General features: G+C 50.7%; 1 protein-coding gene across 18 annotated transcripts in view; it reads right to left on the minus strand.

Moving 5' to 3' along the window:
- The window catches only part of CACNA1D (calcium voltage-gated channel subunit alpha1 D), a 317,823-nt gene that overhangs the window by 22,206 nt on the left and 276,734 nt on the right, over nt 1-18,883 (minus strand). For all 18 annotated transcript variants that reach the window (XM_060308364.1, XM_060308363.1, XM_060308362.1 and 15 more), the window contains 9 exons: nt 18,604-18,732; nt 15,941-16,006; nt 14,173-14,264; nt 13,143-13,302; nt 12,443-12,570; nt 12,208-12,304; nt 8,688-8,790; nt 8,252-8,353; nt 3,356-3,486 (listed from right to left, as the gene is read on the minus strand). In XM_060308364.1, coding sequence (XP_060164347.1) covers nt 3,356-3,486; nt 8,252-8,353; nt 8,688-8,790; nt 12,208-12,304; nt 12,443-12,570; nt 13,143-13,302; nt 14,173-14,264; nt 15,941-16,006; nt 18,604-18,732 — 1,008 coding nt within the window. The remainder of the gene's footprint in view (nt 1-3,355; nt 3,487-8,251; nt 8,354-8,687; nt 8,791-12,207; nt 12,305-12,442; nt 12,571-13,142; nt 13,303-14,172; nt 14,265-15,940; nt 16,007-18,603; nt 18,733-18,883) is intronic.

Genomic DNA, 18,883 nt, shown 5'->3' on the forward strand with positions numbered 1-18,883 from the left:
CAGTCCTCATCTGGAAGATCTGATGAGGCATTACTATTTGCTGGGAAGGGGACAGAGTTTTCGTGGCTGCAGAGCTGTGTTCCTTTATTTACTTGCTCCTTGTGGAAATTTGCAGGTCACTGGGATGCAGCAACAATGGATGAAGAGCAAAGGCAGAGTCAAACTAAAGTGAATATGGCATGTAGGGGATGAGTGAGAGGAAAAAAAAAAAAAAGCCTGATGCAGCTTCTCTCTGATTCCCTCTGGAGAGGGGCTGGAGAGAAGGCTGGCTTTAATGATGAAGATGGATGGGCGGATGGAAACTGCACACTCATTCAGACCACAGAGGCCAGAGGACACCAGGTGCCAAGCTCCTACCCACACGTGGATCCAGGAGGTCCTCAAGCCACCCCCCTTCATGTAGAAGGGGCCCTGCAGTTGGTCTGAACAGAGGAAGACCAGATGGAGCCCACAGAGTTGATAACCAGAGTGCATCTGTGCGCCCTCCGAAACCATTCCAATGCGGGGGCGGGGGACAGAGAACGTGGACCAGCTCTGATCCTGCTCAGACAGACTGCACCCTACGCCGCACAAGCACGCACTGGCCTACGTCTTGACTCCTGTGCTCACCTGACACCCACACTCCATTTTTCATTAGTAATTGGGCTTTCAGCCTCCTGGCGCCCCTGGCACAGGGAGGAGCAACTCATCCCACTTCTCGACAGGCCGCGCCCACCTTGGGGAGCTTTCTCGAGGATCTGTGTACTCATCCTAGTGCCACGGTTGATCCATTTCTCCTCCCACCGCCATCTGACTCCGCTTCCCTAACTGCCACATCGTCACGTGATATTTCCTCAATGCAGAAAGGAAGCGCCTCGTCGTGCTAATTAAATGAAGAGTGACAAATCACGTCTGAAGCCCTTTCTAGAGCACAGGAAACCAAACACGTAATGAGAGCTATCCTTCAAGGAAACAAAAATTTTCTGCTTTTAATGTTTGCTGCAGAATCGAATGCATTTTCAGAACGTATCTGTCAAGATTATGAACACAACTTAATTTCCTAGGCTGGGTGCTCAACATAAATTATAGTCACAGCCTCGACTCCCAATGGAACCGTGTGGAAGTGTGTTGATATTGGCATCTAACCGGAGATATTTTAATTTCACCAAGGAAAGGAAACTTTCTGTAAACAACGAAATGAAAAAATGTCCAGGGGAAAAACATGATTGTGACACAATGTAACAGAGTCTTTTTAACCCATGATGTATACACGTAGCTTCAGCATCATTTGAACTTGCAACTTAAAGACTCAGTGAAACCCACCCATGAAATGTGATTATCAATTACGTAGCCACGTGTTGTTGTTCAGGTTTTTAAAACTTCCAAACACTATATCCAGCCACCAGAGCAAGCCCTGAAGCCATCTAATTGGGAAGCCTTGGGGGCTCAGCAAAGGTATAACCCTGTATCCAGACGGTCATCATATATGCCTTCTGCAGAAAACAGAAGGCTCTCAGCGCAGCGCTACCTTGGTTACCGTGAATTACGACACAGCCATCCACGAAAGAGTATGTTTCCCCCTCCAGAAAAGTCATCAAGCCCCAAGAGCTAGAACCTGAGAACAGCAAGCAGTTCCCTACAAGGAGGGGATCACGACACTCTGGAATTCGGCCCCTAGTCCTCCAGGCCCAGCGCTGCTTTAGGGAAAAGCCTGCAGAAACATGATCATCTCTCCCTGCCCTTGCACCCAGTTTGGCCACACCGCCCTCTAGAACGTATGGACCAGACCTGCTCAAAGTCTGCAAACACGTCTTTTCAGTTTGCTTCTCTCTAAGGCTACTTGTGAGCTGTGATCAGGAGAAGGGCTGTCACTTTCGTAAACTGGATGGGTCAGAGGTGAAAGCTTTACTCAAATTCTGCAGGCTGAGATGGCAATCAGCTATTCAAGCCTGTGATTCACTGAACTCCCTTTAGGAGATGTGACCAGAGGAAGAAAAATCAGAAATTGTCTTTGGTCAGATTCAGCATCCATCCTTCCCCACCCCACCCCCCAGCGCTGTCTGGGCAGAGCCCAGGTTGCATCATGAATCAACAGGTCACTGTCACACAAGGTCATCTCCTAACCCGCCACATGCACACACCCCACCCTCCTTCCTTCACGCATTCATTGTCATTCATGTTCATTCTCTCTCAGGGAGATCACAGACAAGCCTTCACTTTGGTAATTACCATCACTGAGAACACAAGACAATGCAGGGCATTTTCCCCCAGAAAAAAAGCAAAAGACTCTTCCATGTTGAACCTTACCCATACCAACAAGGCCCAGTTTAAGACAAATGGTGATAACAGGGACATAAAAGGAAAACGTTATCTTATGCATAATCCGGACAGCAGAGATGACAGGGCTTTTGATCAATCTGGACAGTTGTTTCTGACAGCTTGCCAACCTCTGGAGTTCCACTTTTGTAGTCCTTGGCATCTTTTCCTCATTCCTTCTCCACTCTGCTTTCTCAGTCACAGCACTCACAGACTTCCCTTCCTAGCCCCTCTCCGTGCGGGTCTCCACTGGGACTCCCTTTCCCCACACACCTGCTTCCCACCAGGGCTTTGGGCTTACCTAGGATTCTACACCCTTGAATGCATGGACCCTAGTTGGAACCAGAGGTTCCTGAAACTACATCCCCCCTCCGGGTGCCTGGGCGGGGCCCGGGCGGGTGAAGGGACCAGAGGCTGGCTGGGTCGAGAGAGAAGAGCATTTGCACAGCAAGCCTCACGGCCCTCAGGAGACGACACGCAGAGACAGACACACCGCACGCACACACACACACGCGCATACACACTCACACACACACGCACACACGCACACGTGCACTAGGAGGTGATGGATGTTACTGAGATGGACCGAAAACCAACAAGCAGTGGGGTAAGAAACAAACAGAAACAAAACAAAGCACTTGCGTTCAGATGGAAAGCTGTTTCGTGGGCGGCTAGGGCCCGAGCCCGAGGCTGGGGGAAGGTGGGTGCCTGCTCGGAGGACGCTGCCTTTGGAGAAGCCCTGGGGGAGATAAGGCACGAGGGCAGCTCTGGCTCCCCTCCCGCCAGGGATGTGCCTCGGCCACTGTCCTGGAGGCCCTGCCCCGCGGGGCCGGGCCACAGTGGACGCGGACGCAGGGGCACGCCAGAGAAAGCAGGGAGGGGGAGGTACTTACCTGGTGGCCCAGAAATGGCTAGTCCACATTTGGGGGAGTGTGCAGTATCTCAGTTTAAACAAAATCCTGGTGGTACTGCTCAACCATGAATAGTCAGCTCTCTAGTATTTCAAATAAGCTCGTAAAATCGTTAGTGAAAAAGAGAAAAAGACAAAACAACAATTCACCTGTAGGGCAATTGTGCTGCTCTTCGCGGGGTATTTTCCCACCAGTCCTTGTTCTTTCCGTTTCTTGAATTTCCTAAAGTAGTCCTGTATCAGGAAAGTGGCATAGAACTTCCCCACGGTTACCTCATCATCTAAACGGAGAGACCAGACAGAGCTCTCCCGAATCAGCATATTTCCAGCAACAGCCTTAACACTCACTTCTGGCTGGGGCTGGGGGAAGGGCAAGACGGGGCACGAGGCACTGAGCTCTCGCTTAGGACACTGGGAGACTAAATCTAGCGAAAAGCAAGGTTGTGCAAAGCAGTTAAGGCTCAAAATCAGAGTCAGCTAAATAAACTGATGCTCAAAATTGCAGAAAATAATACACTTGTCATGAGTTTAATAGAGCAGCATATTAGTAACACTATGAAGTGCCGTCTTGGTTACTGATTCAAAATAAAAATTACAAAACAAAAAAGGCTTCATGGGTCATATTTTCACCCCTGCGCATAGGGATTTGCATGTGTAATTACCACGAACACTCAGGACAATTAACCATCCAAATCCCAATGCCTGGAGATAAAGATAGAGACCTCAGAAAGGTGACAGACAGGCTTGGAAGGAGAAGACATTTCTGAAAAGTGACTGCAGACCCAGATTTACATGTGCCCCTTAATTCTCTGCCAATAGCCTCCACGTGTCATTCCTTGGTTTGTAATTCAGAACTGCTTGTTTTCGATACTGCAAGTGACAGCTCCAACTAACCTCAAAGTTGAGCCGACTTATTTCTGCTTTGTTCAGAAACAACCCCATCGTGTGTGGCTGGGGAGCTGGAACTCTGCCGAGCGTGATTGAAGGTGATGCATGAGGCAGAATAGGGGCTCTGGCTGTCTCCCGGGAAACCACCCTGGCAGTGGCTGTGTGCCCGGGGGTCTCCACAAGGCCTGCTCACCCCCACATCTGTCCAGGGCCCCCGGGGGCTACTGACCACGGTTCGCAGAGGCTGGGAGGAGGAACGGCTGCTGCCCTCAGGCTTCAGCACAGCTACACTTGTGGCCAGGCTGCCCTCGCAACTTGCGTGCCATCTTGGGTAAGGGGCTCAGCCTCTCTGGGCTTGCGTTCTCCCTAAGCCTCTCGGAGGAGGAGCTGTGAGGATTATGGGAGAAGAGGCCCGCAGAGCACTCTGGGTGGTCCTAAGTGCCAGGGGGCGGGGGATGGTGAGCCATCAGAGTCACCGTTATTTTACAAGCTGCCAACAGTGGCATCCACTGAAATGGATCATAGAGCATGACAGGGCGGGGGACACTGGGACCCTCCTGGGTGGGGTGCCTTCTGTGGCCATGAGGGGGGTATCCCTGTCTGGACACTGCTGGGCCATTCTGGGCTTCCCACGGCCCCCAACTTCCTTGTCAGAAGCTACTCAGTGTTACTGTGTGAGAAGACGCCTGGCGGTGGTCAGCCTTGAGAAGCGTATTGCATTCCTTCTAAACCCAAGCCCGGCAAGTCTGGGAACGGTGTAGGGGCCACCAAAGTGAACCTAGGGCTTTGGGTAGATGTGAAACCAGGTCTCTCATCAGTCTCGGGCTGGTCCAAATGGTCTAACAACGCACTGTCCAGAGGCAGGAAGGCGAGAGGGGAGTGGACAGAGGTTCCATGACTTGCTCCAGGCCAGGTGAGTTGGGATGTGGGACCCCTGGGCCTGGGCGCTCCTTCTTTACCCCACCACCTCCCTGCTCCACCACAAGGGCCACCTGCTCCTTTGGGGCCACCTCTCCCAGAGTACAAGTCTACCTCCCCACCAGGCTACGTGCAGGAGGTGGACCGACTGCGGCCTGAGAATCCCAGGGGCAGCCAGCCTCTGCCGGCCAGGGTTTCCAGTCTTCTCTGTGGGCTCCCACGAAAAGCACTGGCTGTACTCACAGAAGGCCCACCTCATCCCGTGCTGGGACGCTTCCAGCAAAAGCAGGCCTAACCTTTCTCTCCCTTCCACCTGGATGGTGCTAGCCTAGAGGGGCCAAGGGGGGCTCCTGTGGGAGGGTCTCGGCTCTCCCTGGCCCAGAACCTGGGGGGCGGTGTACTCAGTGAAGAGGGCAGATCAGGTTTCTGCCCAAGGGGCAGCTCCAGGGCAGAGGTGCCCACCTAGGGCTCTACAGGGCAGGTCTCTCAAGGGTCACTTGGCCTTTTGCACTGAGATGCTGAGCTACTGAAACTGGGCCCAGGAAGAGTCTTAAGAACAGGAAAAGTCAAAGCTACAGCAGGTCAGAAAAGGAAGGAAGAGTGAGTGAGTGCAGTGAGGCCGTCTGGGCTCAGGACTGCAGAGAGCGACGGGGTCGGCTCTGAGCGCTTCTCGGGGCAAAAGGGCCCAAGATCCAGGTCCGGGGCGAAGGTCCAAAGACAAAGAAGCGCCCCTGGGAGGAGGAGGGACTTCTCAAGGAGGGAGGAAGATCCACGCAACGGCAGGAGACTCTAGAGTGGAGGTGAGAACACCAGCAACGGCCAGATGGGAAATGAGACAGCTCAGCACGGAGAGAGCAGAGAGGCTGTCACCGCGGCCAAAGGCGCCGCGAGAGCCCGGAATTCCGGCCTGGGTTCCAGGCTCATTCCCGAGTATCGCCTCATCAAGCTCGTGATGACCTCGGCGGGGAGCGGGGCTCACATCACCCCTGTGCTGGCAAAGCCTTCTAAGGTGGGCACCTACTCTGCTCTGTCACCAGGGCTGTAAGGGGCCCCCGAGCGACCCACGTCGACCAGTCACAGGTGCAGGGCTGGCCTGGCTCAGTTTTCCGCCCTCTGACCGGGTTACAGTGGGCGGGAGACCGAGCCCCTCGGCCGTGGGAGCTACCCGTCCGCTGGCCCAGAGGGTCGTAAATATGCTCCCCTTTCCTAAGTGCTCCTCGGTGTGGGAAAGGCTGGGACCCAGTGGTCTACTGGAAGGTAAAAGAGGAAAAACAAAGAGGCAAGGGGTGAATGCAGATGCTACAGCCCTGCGCAGCAACTCAACCAGAGTCTGTCCACCGAAGCCTGAAGTTCGGTGACGAGAGCACTTATTTGAGATTCAACCTGGATAAGCTCCAGCACATCCACAACCCATGCCGTGGAACTTCTGGAGTTTTCCAGCCATTATTGAGGCACTGTTTTTGTCCCAGGTTTCTCAGCGGTCTTACTGCCATTTTGGAAGAGATTAACCCTTGTCATCCTAACCCCCCAATCCAGGCTAAGAAATAACAGAGAGAAAACCGGGGCCTGCTATTGGACCAAGGAAGCGGAAGACTACGTAGCCTTCGTGAGAAGGCCAGTAGGGCTAAGAGCTGATCAGCTTTTCCAAGGAAGGGAGCCAAATTCTGGACTTTTCTTGTGGTGAAATGAAAAGAAAGGAAGTTTCACAGTGATGCGAATGACTCTCTCCAGGCGAGCCTTGCCAGGATGGGCGCTGATGTGAGAGAGACTGGCCTGTAATGAGGCTGGCGTTTCAAGAGAGACGGGAGGCGCGCGTGCCATTGAGGCCGGACCCCCTGGACAGGTGGGGCCCGCTACTCTGAGGCATGCATCTGCATCGTGAGAAACATGTAGGGGAATACAACTGGCAAGAGATAACTCCGATTCCATGCCACCACCCTAAAACAGAATTGCTTCAGAATATTCTGAAAGACTGAGACTTGAAAGGAATGGAGGCTGCAGGAAAAGCTCAAGCACATTGTTACAACGACTGGAAAAAGCAATTCGTCTCAGCCATGCGAGCACCTGGGTGTGCAGCTAAAAAGAAAAGAACGAAAACCAAAGGGTCGTTTTAAGCGTGCAGCATCCGTTCTCCCGTGGAGAGCCAGGGTTCTCTCTCTAGGCGGGAGTTTTCATTTCGGTTTTGTTCTTTCAGTGTTTTGTTTTGCACAGTAGCCCTTTATCGTTTCTTTGTGGGCCATCTTTCCCAGCTTTGAGCCGGTGGCCCTGCCAGCTCTGGGCGGCTCTCTCCAGCCACAAAAAGCTCTGGAGTCATGCCGGGGAGCAGAGCTGGCCAGCATGCTGCTCTCTCTGCCCCCGAGAGCCAGAGGTTGTCACCTTCTCAAAAGGAGAGGCCACCATCCTGGCTCAGCTTCTGGACCTGAGCCAGCCCAGTCTGGCGGCCGCAGGAGCAGGGACACTATAAGATTTCAGTTGGTTACAAAACACACCAAACACTCCTAACGTGCCCAGGGCTAGGGGGTAAAGTGCAGGCATGTTGGCACCGAGCATACGGATCCTGCACCTTTAAAACTCGAAAATAAAAGTCAAAACACAATCATCTCCACTTGTAAGTCCATGTATACTTAGACAAAAATGGAAATACAGTATCTGTATTATATATATATATGTATTTTATATATATATATATATATAAATCTGAGAAAAGTTTAGTCAGTTATTTTATGATAGCAAAAGGAAATAAGCATGCCTGTTAGTTCCATCTCTAAATTCTAAACAAAGGGATGTTTTTGGTAATTATGGTAGCAGATCCAGTCTTAAGAACATTTCAAAAACACCATTTTCTGAAAGCTTTTTTTTTGTGTGTGAGAGGTTTTCAACAGTATGTTGAAGGATATAGGAAAACTAGTTTTAAACACTTCATTTGGGGCAAAAAAAATACAGGCTTTTGGTTTTGAGGCAGCAAGCTTGTTCTCCTAACATTAATCCCTCCACCCACAAGAGAACCCCGGCTTCAACCATATGGGTCTTGATATCCTTCTCACTGAAGCCTCTCCTTTGTCTGCAGTGGTCTTCACGTTACCCCAAATCATTACACCAATGGCTGAAGGGCCTTTAGCTGTTGGCCTCAATGCTCTGGCTGGTACCTTAAGCATTCTGCAAACACGCTGGGCTTCCTAGAGACTAGCATTGACACCAATGTGCTGGTCAAGAACTACTTAGGAAAAAAATTGCACTGACCACCAGCTGGAGGGACAACTTGGTCAAGTAGTTTCATGCTGGTTTTCTTCCAGATTTTCTTGATCACAGCTCGGAGTTCTTCATTAGCTTGTTCCAGGTTCCCTGAATTCAAAAAGCAAGAGGGGGGAACAAGCCTTGTTTCTTTTGCCCAGCAATGCCTCTCTGTTCTCACCGGGGCTGCTGGTGGCCCGACTCACCTCTCAACCTTCCAGGATAAGGTGAAGCACGGAGGGAGGGGAGAAGGGTTGAGGGAAGCAGGTCCGGCCAGTGGGGCCAGCACAGATGTTCTCATTTCACATACCGCCCCATCCCCTGGGCGGGGGGGTGTCCCCTCCCTGCCCCGCTTTTGACAAGAAGAGGCCCAGATGGGAATCAAGGTGGGATACGGCCTCCCCTTCCTCTTCTCCCACCTGTCCTGCTTCCACGGAGGGCTCACCTTCCGTCTTGATTTTAAGAGCCGTTCGGACCAAAGCAAACAGAGTTGCGTTAAACATGACTGTCCCATCACTGTTGAGCGGCATGTTCATGGCAACTAGTCTCTGTAAACAGAAAGAAAAGTCCCTTAATAGAATGCAAACGAATGATGACAGCTGCAGCCCTTTTCCTCGTTTGTTCTCTGTTTATCCCTCATCTCCTTTCTAATCAACCCTCGATTCAACTCAACAGCCATTTGGGGGGGGCATCTAGTATCTGAGGAGATCTGAGCTGACAAAGATCAAAGCTCGAGTCATGAAGCGCAAACGCGGGCACTCAGAAGATGCATTTTGTTTGTTTTTTAGACTCCCTACTGTCCATGCATTCCTCTCCCGTTCTCATTAACCGGCTCTCCCTGTGTCTTGGGGTAAGGCCTCCATTCTGGGCACATCCTTAAGGCTGTTTGGGGTTAAAGTGATGTACCAGGTATGATGAGCCAGGCACAGAGCCTGGGACAAAGGTCCTCAACCAACAAGGTCGATTACTTTTCCTATCGCAGGGAGTGTCCTTCAAGGACCCTGCCCTGGTGAGACCACTGTGGAGTGTTTTGTACAAGTCCACGCGGTTCTATGAGTCCAGTGTTTGGTCTTTCAGAGCTGGATCCCCACATCCTGCTTCTCTTTTCTCTCTCTTCGCCCCTGTAACACCACCACTGAGAGTTGGAGAGGACCTGGGTGAGTGAAACTCTCTGTGGCCCCAGTTACTGCAGAAGCCATGCCCACAGCAAAGGGCTGTGCAAGGGTTAAAGGAGCTCACAGACACTTAAGACTCCAGCCAGGTGCCTGGCACGTGGTAAGTGCTAAGTAAGTGGTACTTAGCACTTCTAACAGTTTCAAATTTCTTACTTTTGGCGGACAAGGTGTCCCAAGAGAAAGATTTGAAAACCCTTTTCCTCCTCCCTATTAATGGACTGGAGTCTTGTGTACACATGATTCATCCCACCTAAATTCCTAGTCCTAGGAGAGCCTGCACAGTCACTTGCTTTCCCTGGCAAGTTCCTGAATCAGCAAAATGGACTACTTTGTGCCTGAAGGACACGTAGACCCTTTACATAAAAGGGTCTGGAAACGCAAACACAAAGTAACAGCCATGAGCCAGAACCCATCTTGTTCTTGGAAACAGAAAAGAGGCTGATACTGGGAAATTTATGGGAAAAAAGTCAACATCTGTGGCTTATTCTCTGCCTACATCCAGAGTCCAGGATGAGGAGAAGCAAAGACTGGGGAAGGACCCCAAGGACTTGCCAACTGGACTTCCAGCCCAGGGGACAATGAGTTTTGGCTCGGATTTCTCTGAAAGCCTGAAATACACTGTGGACTCCACTCTTCACTGTGGGTTCTGTCTAGAGCGAGCCCAGCATCCCTTTGGGGGTAGGGTGAACCCCTGACCCCGAATCCCCTCATATCTGTGGGAAGAGGGGACCAGTTGTTGCACAGACTGGCTGGATTTCTATAGGGCAGAGTTTCAACAGGCAAATCTTGCATTTCTCCTTTAAAAAGGGGGATCCTTTTCTATTGCTACAGCTGACTCAAGGTGGTTCAATGCGAGTTCTATGAAAGGAAAACAAATCTCAATGAGAGCTCGCAGAGAGCATGGTCTGATGTGAAAACTTCAGGAATGGGGTGAGATGGTGACAGGGATAGAGTAGGATAATTAAATAGATAGCTTAAAAATCCCACTACAGGGGGACTTCCCTGGTGGTCCAGTGGTTACGAATCTGCTTTCCAATACAGGGGATGTGGGTTTGATCCCTGGTCGGGGAACCAAGATCCCACATGCAACGGGCCAACTAAGCCCGTGTGCTGCAACTACTGAGCCCGTGCGTTCTGGAGCCTGTGCACCGCAACTACTGAGCCCACGCGCCACAACTAGAGAAGCCCACACGCTGCAATGAAGAGCCCACACACCACAACGAAAGATCCCACATGCCACAATGAAGACCCGACGCAACCAAATAAATTAATCACAAAAAAATCCCACTAGGGGATTCAAGTCAGAAAGGGAATTCTAAGGGACTCTGGGAGACTGTTTAAACAGTGGGAGACAACTCGAGAAAAGCATCCAGTAACCAAGCAACAATCTACATATGTAGTTAAAGTACAAGACAATAGATATGAGATCTGAATCTTGTTATATGAAGTCAGGGAATTAATGGTCCTTGAAGAGTTACATTCCTGTGTGTAGCCAAGACAGGAATATAGATGAGAGGGGAAAGAAACCAGGTGAAAGGGGACATTATACCAAAACCTGAGATGAACTACCATGCTCTAGTATACGTTACCACCCTTTTGCTAATATACGTATCATGTAAAGAGTGCCATGACAGTCCTGGTTAGACCATCAAGGGTTAAAAGAGGAACTAAGGATACCAGCCTTGACGTCTAGCCAAAAATGAGGAAGAAGGTGATCTTCTCCCCTACCCCATTTTTCTCTGATTATAAAAATGTAGCCCTCTTTGTTCTCGGGGCTGTGCTCCCTTGCCTGCCCGCTTGTATCTCTCACAAGCATCCTATGCTAAGAAACTCACTCTTTGCCGGCCTCTTTGCCGGCCTCACGCTGAATTCTTTCTGCAGCGAGACAAAAGAACCTGAGTTTCAGTAAGTCCTGACACCAGGTGAGTGGTTTTAACTAAGAGACAGTGGGTTCGAGTCCCCTCCTAAGTCAGGAGTTGTGGGTTCAAGTCTCAATCTGAGGTGCGGACGGGTTCGAGTCCCGTCCGAGGAGGAGTGCGGTTTCAGCAGGAGATCTGAATCCATCCCCGAGACGCCACCGCCGGATGCACACGAGGGGCACGTCACTGTGTGCACCATCACACAAATTAGGAAACGTCCGGGCCACCAAGTCCTCTCCACTCTACTCCCTAAGTAGATCCCTAAGCCATCCCCTCCTCTCCATGCCCACTTCCCTCTGGCTCTCGGTACTTCACAGTGAGATAATGCAACAGCTCTCCTGGGTGTTCTCCTGTCCCCAGTTCACTTCTCCATTGCCAAGAGTCAACTTTCTAGAATGGATGTCTCCTCCTGTTTCTTCCATGGGACTCAGCATAGCACAGAAGGCTCCTCGCAGCTACACTCAGATTGGGCCTGAGGCCTTCTGCCACCTCCTCTTGCGTTCCAGCCACACCGACCCTCCATTCTCTTGCCTCCACGTCTGGGCTCCCTGGGCTCCCTTTCTGCGATGCCCTTGCCCCTGTGACAAACTCCTGCTTCTCTCCTGCTGGACCTGATGCAAATGTCACCATCCCCTCCTTCTACCCAGTGACAAATTACACAATTCCCTTCCTGTTCTTATTGTTGGCTGACAGGGTGACCTAAGAGTTACACAGCTGAGAACTCCTCAAGGACAGCAACCACATGTCATTCACCTCGGCATCTCCAGTGCCTGACAGCAGGCTCCACAGAGCATCACTTAGTAAGGGTTTGTTGACTAAAGCAGGGAGTTCCTGCAAGAGAGGCCGTCGGGGACGCTAACAGGACACTTACCTTGCAGGCTACCCTGTGTGGACACAATTTCCCAAACCCCAGGGGGGGCTGGATGCGGCGGAGCAGAGTGACCACGTCCAGGTGCTTGATTCTTCCCCTGGAGACAAAGTACGGCATGAGGTGCAGGGCAGCACCAGCAGGCCCGGGCTTTCGGTCCATCCCACCTTCCACAGGAAAGCACACCCAACATCCAGAAACAGCCCACACAAGCCAGATGGAATTCTCTTCAACCTACTTTGCCTCGGGGTCATATTCGGACCATATTCTTTTGAATTCGTCTAAATGGTGAGGCCCCAGAATAGACCAGTCCCGGGTCAGATAATCGAAATTGTCCATGATGACAGCCACAAACAGGTTGATGATCTGTAAAAGCCAATCAGGAGGGCGTTTCAGCTGTAGTGGGATGAGCTGGGTTCAACCCTAGTGAGTGCTTCCTAATTGTAAGGGTCACAAGACATTTGGACCCATTTCTCCTAGAGAGGCTGAAAATCTTTCATTCTGGAGAACGTTTAAGAAAATGGCAGACTTCTAGCTTTCCAAAATGGTTTGGGTATAGGCCCAGGGGAGGGCAGGGGGAATGTACTGCCTGACCTTTTGAAACACACTGCAGTGTTATAATTTGCCACGAAATAACTCACTCTCGTAAGTCACTACTATGTGCAGTGGCTTTGAGATTTTTTATTATAAAGGAACCAGCAGCCCTAAGAAGCTGGGATGGTGAAGCCTGTTAGCGAGCACCCAGCCCCTGCTCACACCAAAGGCGCTAGTAACACAGGCCTCGCTCAGCAAAACCTCGACGGCCCGGTGGAGTCTAGACTGCTCGTCAGCATAAAATACCCCACAGCTATTTGACGGGGCAACGTCACTGGTCTGAATCCCAAATGCTACATGAAGATGTGTCCATTGGTGGTAGGGCGGCTATTCTGATCACTTACCAGAAATGCACAGAGCATGTAAAAACTGATGAAATAAACAATGGCAAAGTTGCTCCCGCAGGTGTACTCCTCCCCGGGGTTGTAATCGGACTCGGGGTCACAGAGCTTTCCCGGGAGGCAGGCCAGCATGATTTCCTGCCAGGCCTCCCCCGTCGCACACCTTTTTTAGATTAAGTAAAGAAACAAAGAAGGCATTCGAGGCTTAGATCTTTAAGAAATTTTAAGAAAAAAAATTTTTTTTAATTAGACCAAAACCTAAGTACTTTGGGGGGAAAGCCAGTTTGATTTAGTGAAAATTCCTACTTATTTTCAAATGCAACTTACATCAGTAAGGGAGGCCCTGTTGCAACTCCCTTTGATTTATATCACTCACTTGATATAAGCACATCAATTCTTTTTGTATAAAGGGATGTTTGTTTTGTGGTCTTCTCTTCCTTAAACACTTATGTTACAATTTTTAAACGATTATTATTTTTAATGACCTACCATCTGACAACTCGATTAGATCCCCATTTGATTCTGTTGAAAGCAAAGAACTGGAAACTAACTTACAAAGAACTTGCTCTCCAGTCGTTAGGACTTGCTTGTATGGTTTCTAGAAAGTTCTCTCACTTTAAGGTGCTTTGTTTACAAAGCTATTCAATGGAGTTAAAAACAATCCCATAAAGTTTGAAACTGCACATCTCAGGATGCTCCCCACTGACTGTGCAAAAGGCCTCTACATTCCTGCTAAATTTTCATTTTCCCGGTTGTTCGAGCACATGCGCCCATGTGTAAGCACACACCCCACACCTTCTCAGCGGCTCAGGAGACCTACTCACTCCCAAGTGGAAAACCTTAAGCCAATCACGATGGGAATGGCCAAAAGCCTGCAAAATTCCTCTGTGACTAAAATGCTACCGTGTCTGTTTAATAGTACAAAACCAACAGATACAAAAGGCCACCATGACCAAATGCTTTAAGAACCCGGGTCCTCTGCTGCTCTGGAGGCCAGAACCAGAGAGACTTGCTCCGGGCTGGACTCAGTCACCTGAAGAGCAGCAGTACGGCCTGCGGAAAGGTCTGGAAATTGTTGTTCCTGTTGATCTGGTTGTTATCTCTCATGGCAACTTTCCCAAACATCTAGAGAGAGAAATTATTAGGGGAAAAAAAGAAAAGATTTTGTCATACCGAAAAAAAAAAAAAAGAAAAAAACACACCCCTCCATATGTGAATTTAGAACTCAAGTTTGGTCAATACCCAGAGTCCCTGGAACTTTATTCATCCCACTAAGATACGCTGGGCTCGGTGCTAACCGCTGGGCACATTCTCAGCTCAAGGAGCTCCTAGCCTGGGGAAGGGATGCAAAAAGTAACCAGACCGGCAGCCTCTTCAGATGGGAGCAGGGCTGGTCCAGCCCGACGGGGAAGCACAGCTCACAGGATCCCTGAGGCTGGGGCTGGGGTCAGGGAAGGCCTCCAGGGAGAGTGAGGTTAAGGCCCAGAACTGAAGGGGAAGGAGAAGCCAGTCAGGTGACAAGGAGGGTGAAGAATGCTCCAGGCAGAGGGAGCACGACCTGCAAAGGAGCAGAGGCGACGTGGCCCGGGTGCTCCAGGAAATGAAAAGAACGTGAGTGTGACGAACAGCCCAAGGACCAGGCTGCAGACAAGCCTGGATGGGGGGCCGGTGGGCCATGGGAAGGAGGGTTGGCTTTGCCTTAAGGGCCAGGGGAAGTTAGTAAATTCTTCACTCGTGGGGAATACAGAAGCAGACTGGCATTTTCGAAGACCCTGATGGCCGGTAAAGACCCTTGAGTGAACACAGGGGTGGTGTGCGAGATGCGGTTTCCAGTTCTCTGCGGCCACTTAAGTTTTATATGAGGATGTTATGGCATAAAAGACCCTTTGGGGCCCATGGCGTCACAAGCTGCTAAATTACAGGGGCTCGAGCACACGGCCTCTTTGTTCAAAACCCCTGGTAAAAGTCCTAGTCACTTGCAAATGCTTCTCTGCCTTCAGAATAAAAAAGCACGTACCACCATTTCTCTGCTGCGGGAATACTTGACCTCTTTTTCACTCACAGCCCCCCCTTACCTGAAAGGCTGCACCTGAACCAGCAGAGAGCGTGGCAGAGGGACCCCGGGGAGGTCCAGGGCCACAGGGTCCTCCACCTCCCTCTCCTCCAGGGGGCTCTGCCCCCTACCCGCCCACTCTGCGCTAGGGCTCAGCTGTTAGGGAAGCTCCTCTGCCCCCTTCCCCACCTCAGGAGGAGCTGGGGAGCGTCCCACAGCCCCTCAGCCAGGACCAGGCCACAGAAGAGCCTGGTTTCACGCTTCTTTTTAGAGGGGCGCTTCTGAGGCAAGATAATGGCTCCAGTTCAGCCCCAGCATCTAGAAATAGTTTGTAATGCTTTCAGATGATACAGACTTTTGTATCACTCATATCTTCTTAGCAACTTTGATGCAGAAAATAGGACAATTATGGCTTTTTTCAGTACAGCATTTGCTGTTGCTACAATCAACGATGGGTTTTCTCAATCAGTTGGCTCCCCTCAGACCCAGATTGGGGGTGGGGAGTGCCCTAAACCCAGCTTCCTCTGACATATTCCAGCCTCTGCATGCCCTTCTGAGCCCGGCTCTCGCTGGCTCAGGCTCTCTCCTGCAGGGCCACGTCTTTTTCATCTTTACAGCTCTTCAGCAGCCAAGGCGACCGGCTGAAAACTCATGACCTGTCTGTCCAGTCCACCTGGCCAAGGTACAGCCTGCCACAGATCTGAGGCGACGTAGCAACGGGACCCGGGGGAGAGGTGCTGGAGCGTACCTGCATGCCGATAACCGCGTAGATGAAGAACAGCATGGCGATGAGAAGGGCGACATACGGGAGCGCCTGGAAGAGAAGCAGCGCTTGGCTCAGAGTGAACATCCTGTCCCCCCGGATGGCTTGGGGGCAGACTGAAGGCCCACATGGGGCACATGCTCTATTCTTTTCCATGTTATATTGTAAGGACATCAATAGTGAGGAAGAGCTTTTTAAACCCCAGCCCGGCAGCCCGGCTTCAGCCCTGAGGACAGCAGCCCATGCACACCTCGGGTTATGAAGCTGCAGGCAGGACGTGCTTTCCACAGTTGTTAACAGTGCGTCCTAATCCTAAACAGTGTCGCTCTCAGAAACGACTGTAATTGATGAAACAATTCCAGCGTGCTAGACAATTAGATCGCTTCTGCTTTCTTTTGTGGGCGTGTTTGGGGTGAGGGCAAGGGGCTCTTTCGCAAAGGAACATCTTTATGCAAAATCACCTTGCATCTGCTTAAGTACTTCCTTAGGGTGAAGCCTTAGGAGTGGAATTATTGGGTCAGAGGGGAAGAACCACTTTCTGGCTGTGGCTGTAGAAAGCAAGACACCTTTCTTAAAATGCACTCTTTCCGAAAGAACCGCAGAGCTGGGGGCTGGGCCAGGGAAGAAAAGGAGCTAGCTGTGTGGTCACCAAGCCTGGGCTCTCCTTAGGAACATCAAATATAAGCACATGTGTCGGGTCAGACCACCGTTTTTTTTTTTGTTTGTTTGTTTTAAATTTATTCAATTTTTGGCTGCATTGTGTCTTCGTTGCTGCGCACGGGCTTTCTCTAGTTGCGGCGAGCAGGGGCTCCTCTTCGTTGCGGTGCACTGGCTTCTCATTGCGGTGGCTTCTCTTGTTGCGGAGCATGGGCTCTAAGTGGGCGGGCCTCAGTGGCTCTAGAACGCAGGCACAGCAGCTGTGGCGCAAGGGCCTAGTTGCTCCATGGCATGCGGGGTCTTCCCAGACCAGGACTCGAACCCGCATCCCCTGCAATGGCAGGCGGATTCCAACCACTGCACCACCAGGGAAGCCCACCACTGGTCTTTTAATCCAAGGCTCCTCAACTGCTGTCTCCCTCATCTCAGGTGACAGAAGATGTCTGTGTGCTTGGCACGCCTCCAAGGAGTGCCCATATTGTTAAACTTAAGGCCAAGCGCACATGCATAAAGCCTCCGCTTGCTCTCCTATCTGAGAAAGGTCATCAGAAAGCCAGGGGCTAAAAAACCTTCCGACTTGTGCCAGCTCTGGATCTGTGACTGCCAGCTTGGCCCAGTGCAGTAGCACCATCCTGACAACTGGACTGGTTAACAGAGTCCCACAGGGTTAGTTTCAGGCTGTCCTTGCCACAGCAGTGTGCGTTTTCTCCCTAGATGAGCAAATGTTTAAGAATTCTGCTGGCACAGTTTCTCAGTTTTTATGGACATGAATGGTCATGTATGGTCATGTCTCTGTGACATGAATTCATCTTATAGTGACCAAAACTTTTTTAAAAAGTTTAATGTAACAATGACATTATTGCATGAATCATTCTATTTTTATAGCAGTTCATTCACAAATGTTGGTACTTTGTATTAATAACAACCGTCTAGGATTTAATCCCTTTCCAGGACCGAGGCTCACCTGCTCGAGGCCCCCCACCTGCCCTGCCTCTCTCAGAGCTGCATCCCAGCTCCTCCTATAGTCTCATTGTCCCCAACAGGACTTGCGATTTTCCTTCTTGAGTTTCTGGATCTACCTCCTTCCCCAGATGCCAACCCTTCTCCTCTTTACCTGTTAAAATTCTACCCACTGTGGAAAAATGTTTCCTGGGATATTAACACCAGTTTCCTCAGAGCCGATGGGGCTGTTCTTTGCGTATCTTCGAATAACTTCATTTGTTAATGTGAGCATTTACTACTTTTGAATTAAAAAGTCAAAAGGTAAAGAAATGAAGATCCACGACTCATTTTCTAAAGTTCCTGCACATCTACAAACTCCCCCATGCAGTGCACCTCTTAATAAGAATCTGTGCCCCCCTCCCCAGCAGAGTAAGTCCGGAAGACCAGAACATCTAGGGTGGGGTGCTGGAAGGTACAGGAGAAGCTGGGTTCTGTTTGGAACAGCCAAGAACCAGGCTGGACCAGGCTGGAAAGCCACAGATGACAAAGGGGACCTGGCTTATACTCAGGGGCCCTTCACTCTGTAATCCTCCCAGGCACTGGGTAACCCAGGACGGGGGATGGTGTGCTGGCCAAGGCCAAGTAGTCTCTGATTTGTGTCTAGATTAGCCAACGGACAGGACTGCCGCAGCCGTATGAGGCTTCCAGGGGTCGGCTGGGACCCTCCCTCTCTCAGACATCACCATTCATCCCGGGCATCCTGGGGAGGACTGAGGTGCGGGGAGCCCCGTACATCTATCCATCTCAGAAATGCTGCAGATTTCTCAGCTGCAGGCGTTACTGCTTTCTCTTCTGCTTCCTTAAGCAAGTAATCCTATTCGATTTATCCAAGCAATGCTGGGCCCGTCTCCTCAGCATTCCAGGTCCTCTCTGGACCTAGGCGATCACAGCAGTCCTGCAGAAAGGAGTCCGGATCCTCCACAACAGGGGACAACCACTGACTTACATATGATCTTCAAAGACAAAGAAGCCCTTGGCATGGCTCTTACCTGGAAGGACTTAATAAAAGTCCACAGCAGTGTCCGGATGCCTTCCCCCCTGCTGAGAAGCTTCACCAATCGCATCACTCGGAAAAGACGGAAAAAGGTGATGGAGATTCTATTGCTCTCTTCAGAGTTCTGAAGGGTTATCATGGAGAGGTCAAACCCAATGGAAAGTAGAACATGCAACACTTTCAGAAAAACAGCAACAGATGCACACAGAGGTGGCAGAGGTAAGAATTGAAGATGTGTTTCTAGGGCCTTTTCACCTCAAAAAGCATGATATGAG

The sequence above is a fragment of the Globicephala melas genome, chromosome 11 (assembly GCF_963455315.2).
Source record: "Globicephala melas chromosome 11, mGloMel1.2, whole genome shotgun sequence".
NCBI classification, from domain to species: domain Eukaryota; kingdom Metazoa; phylum Chordata; class Mammalia; order Artiodactyla; family Delphinidae; genus Globicephala; species Globicephala melas.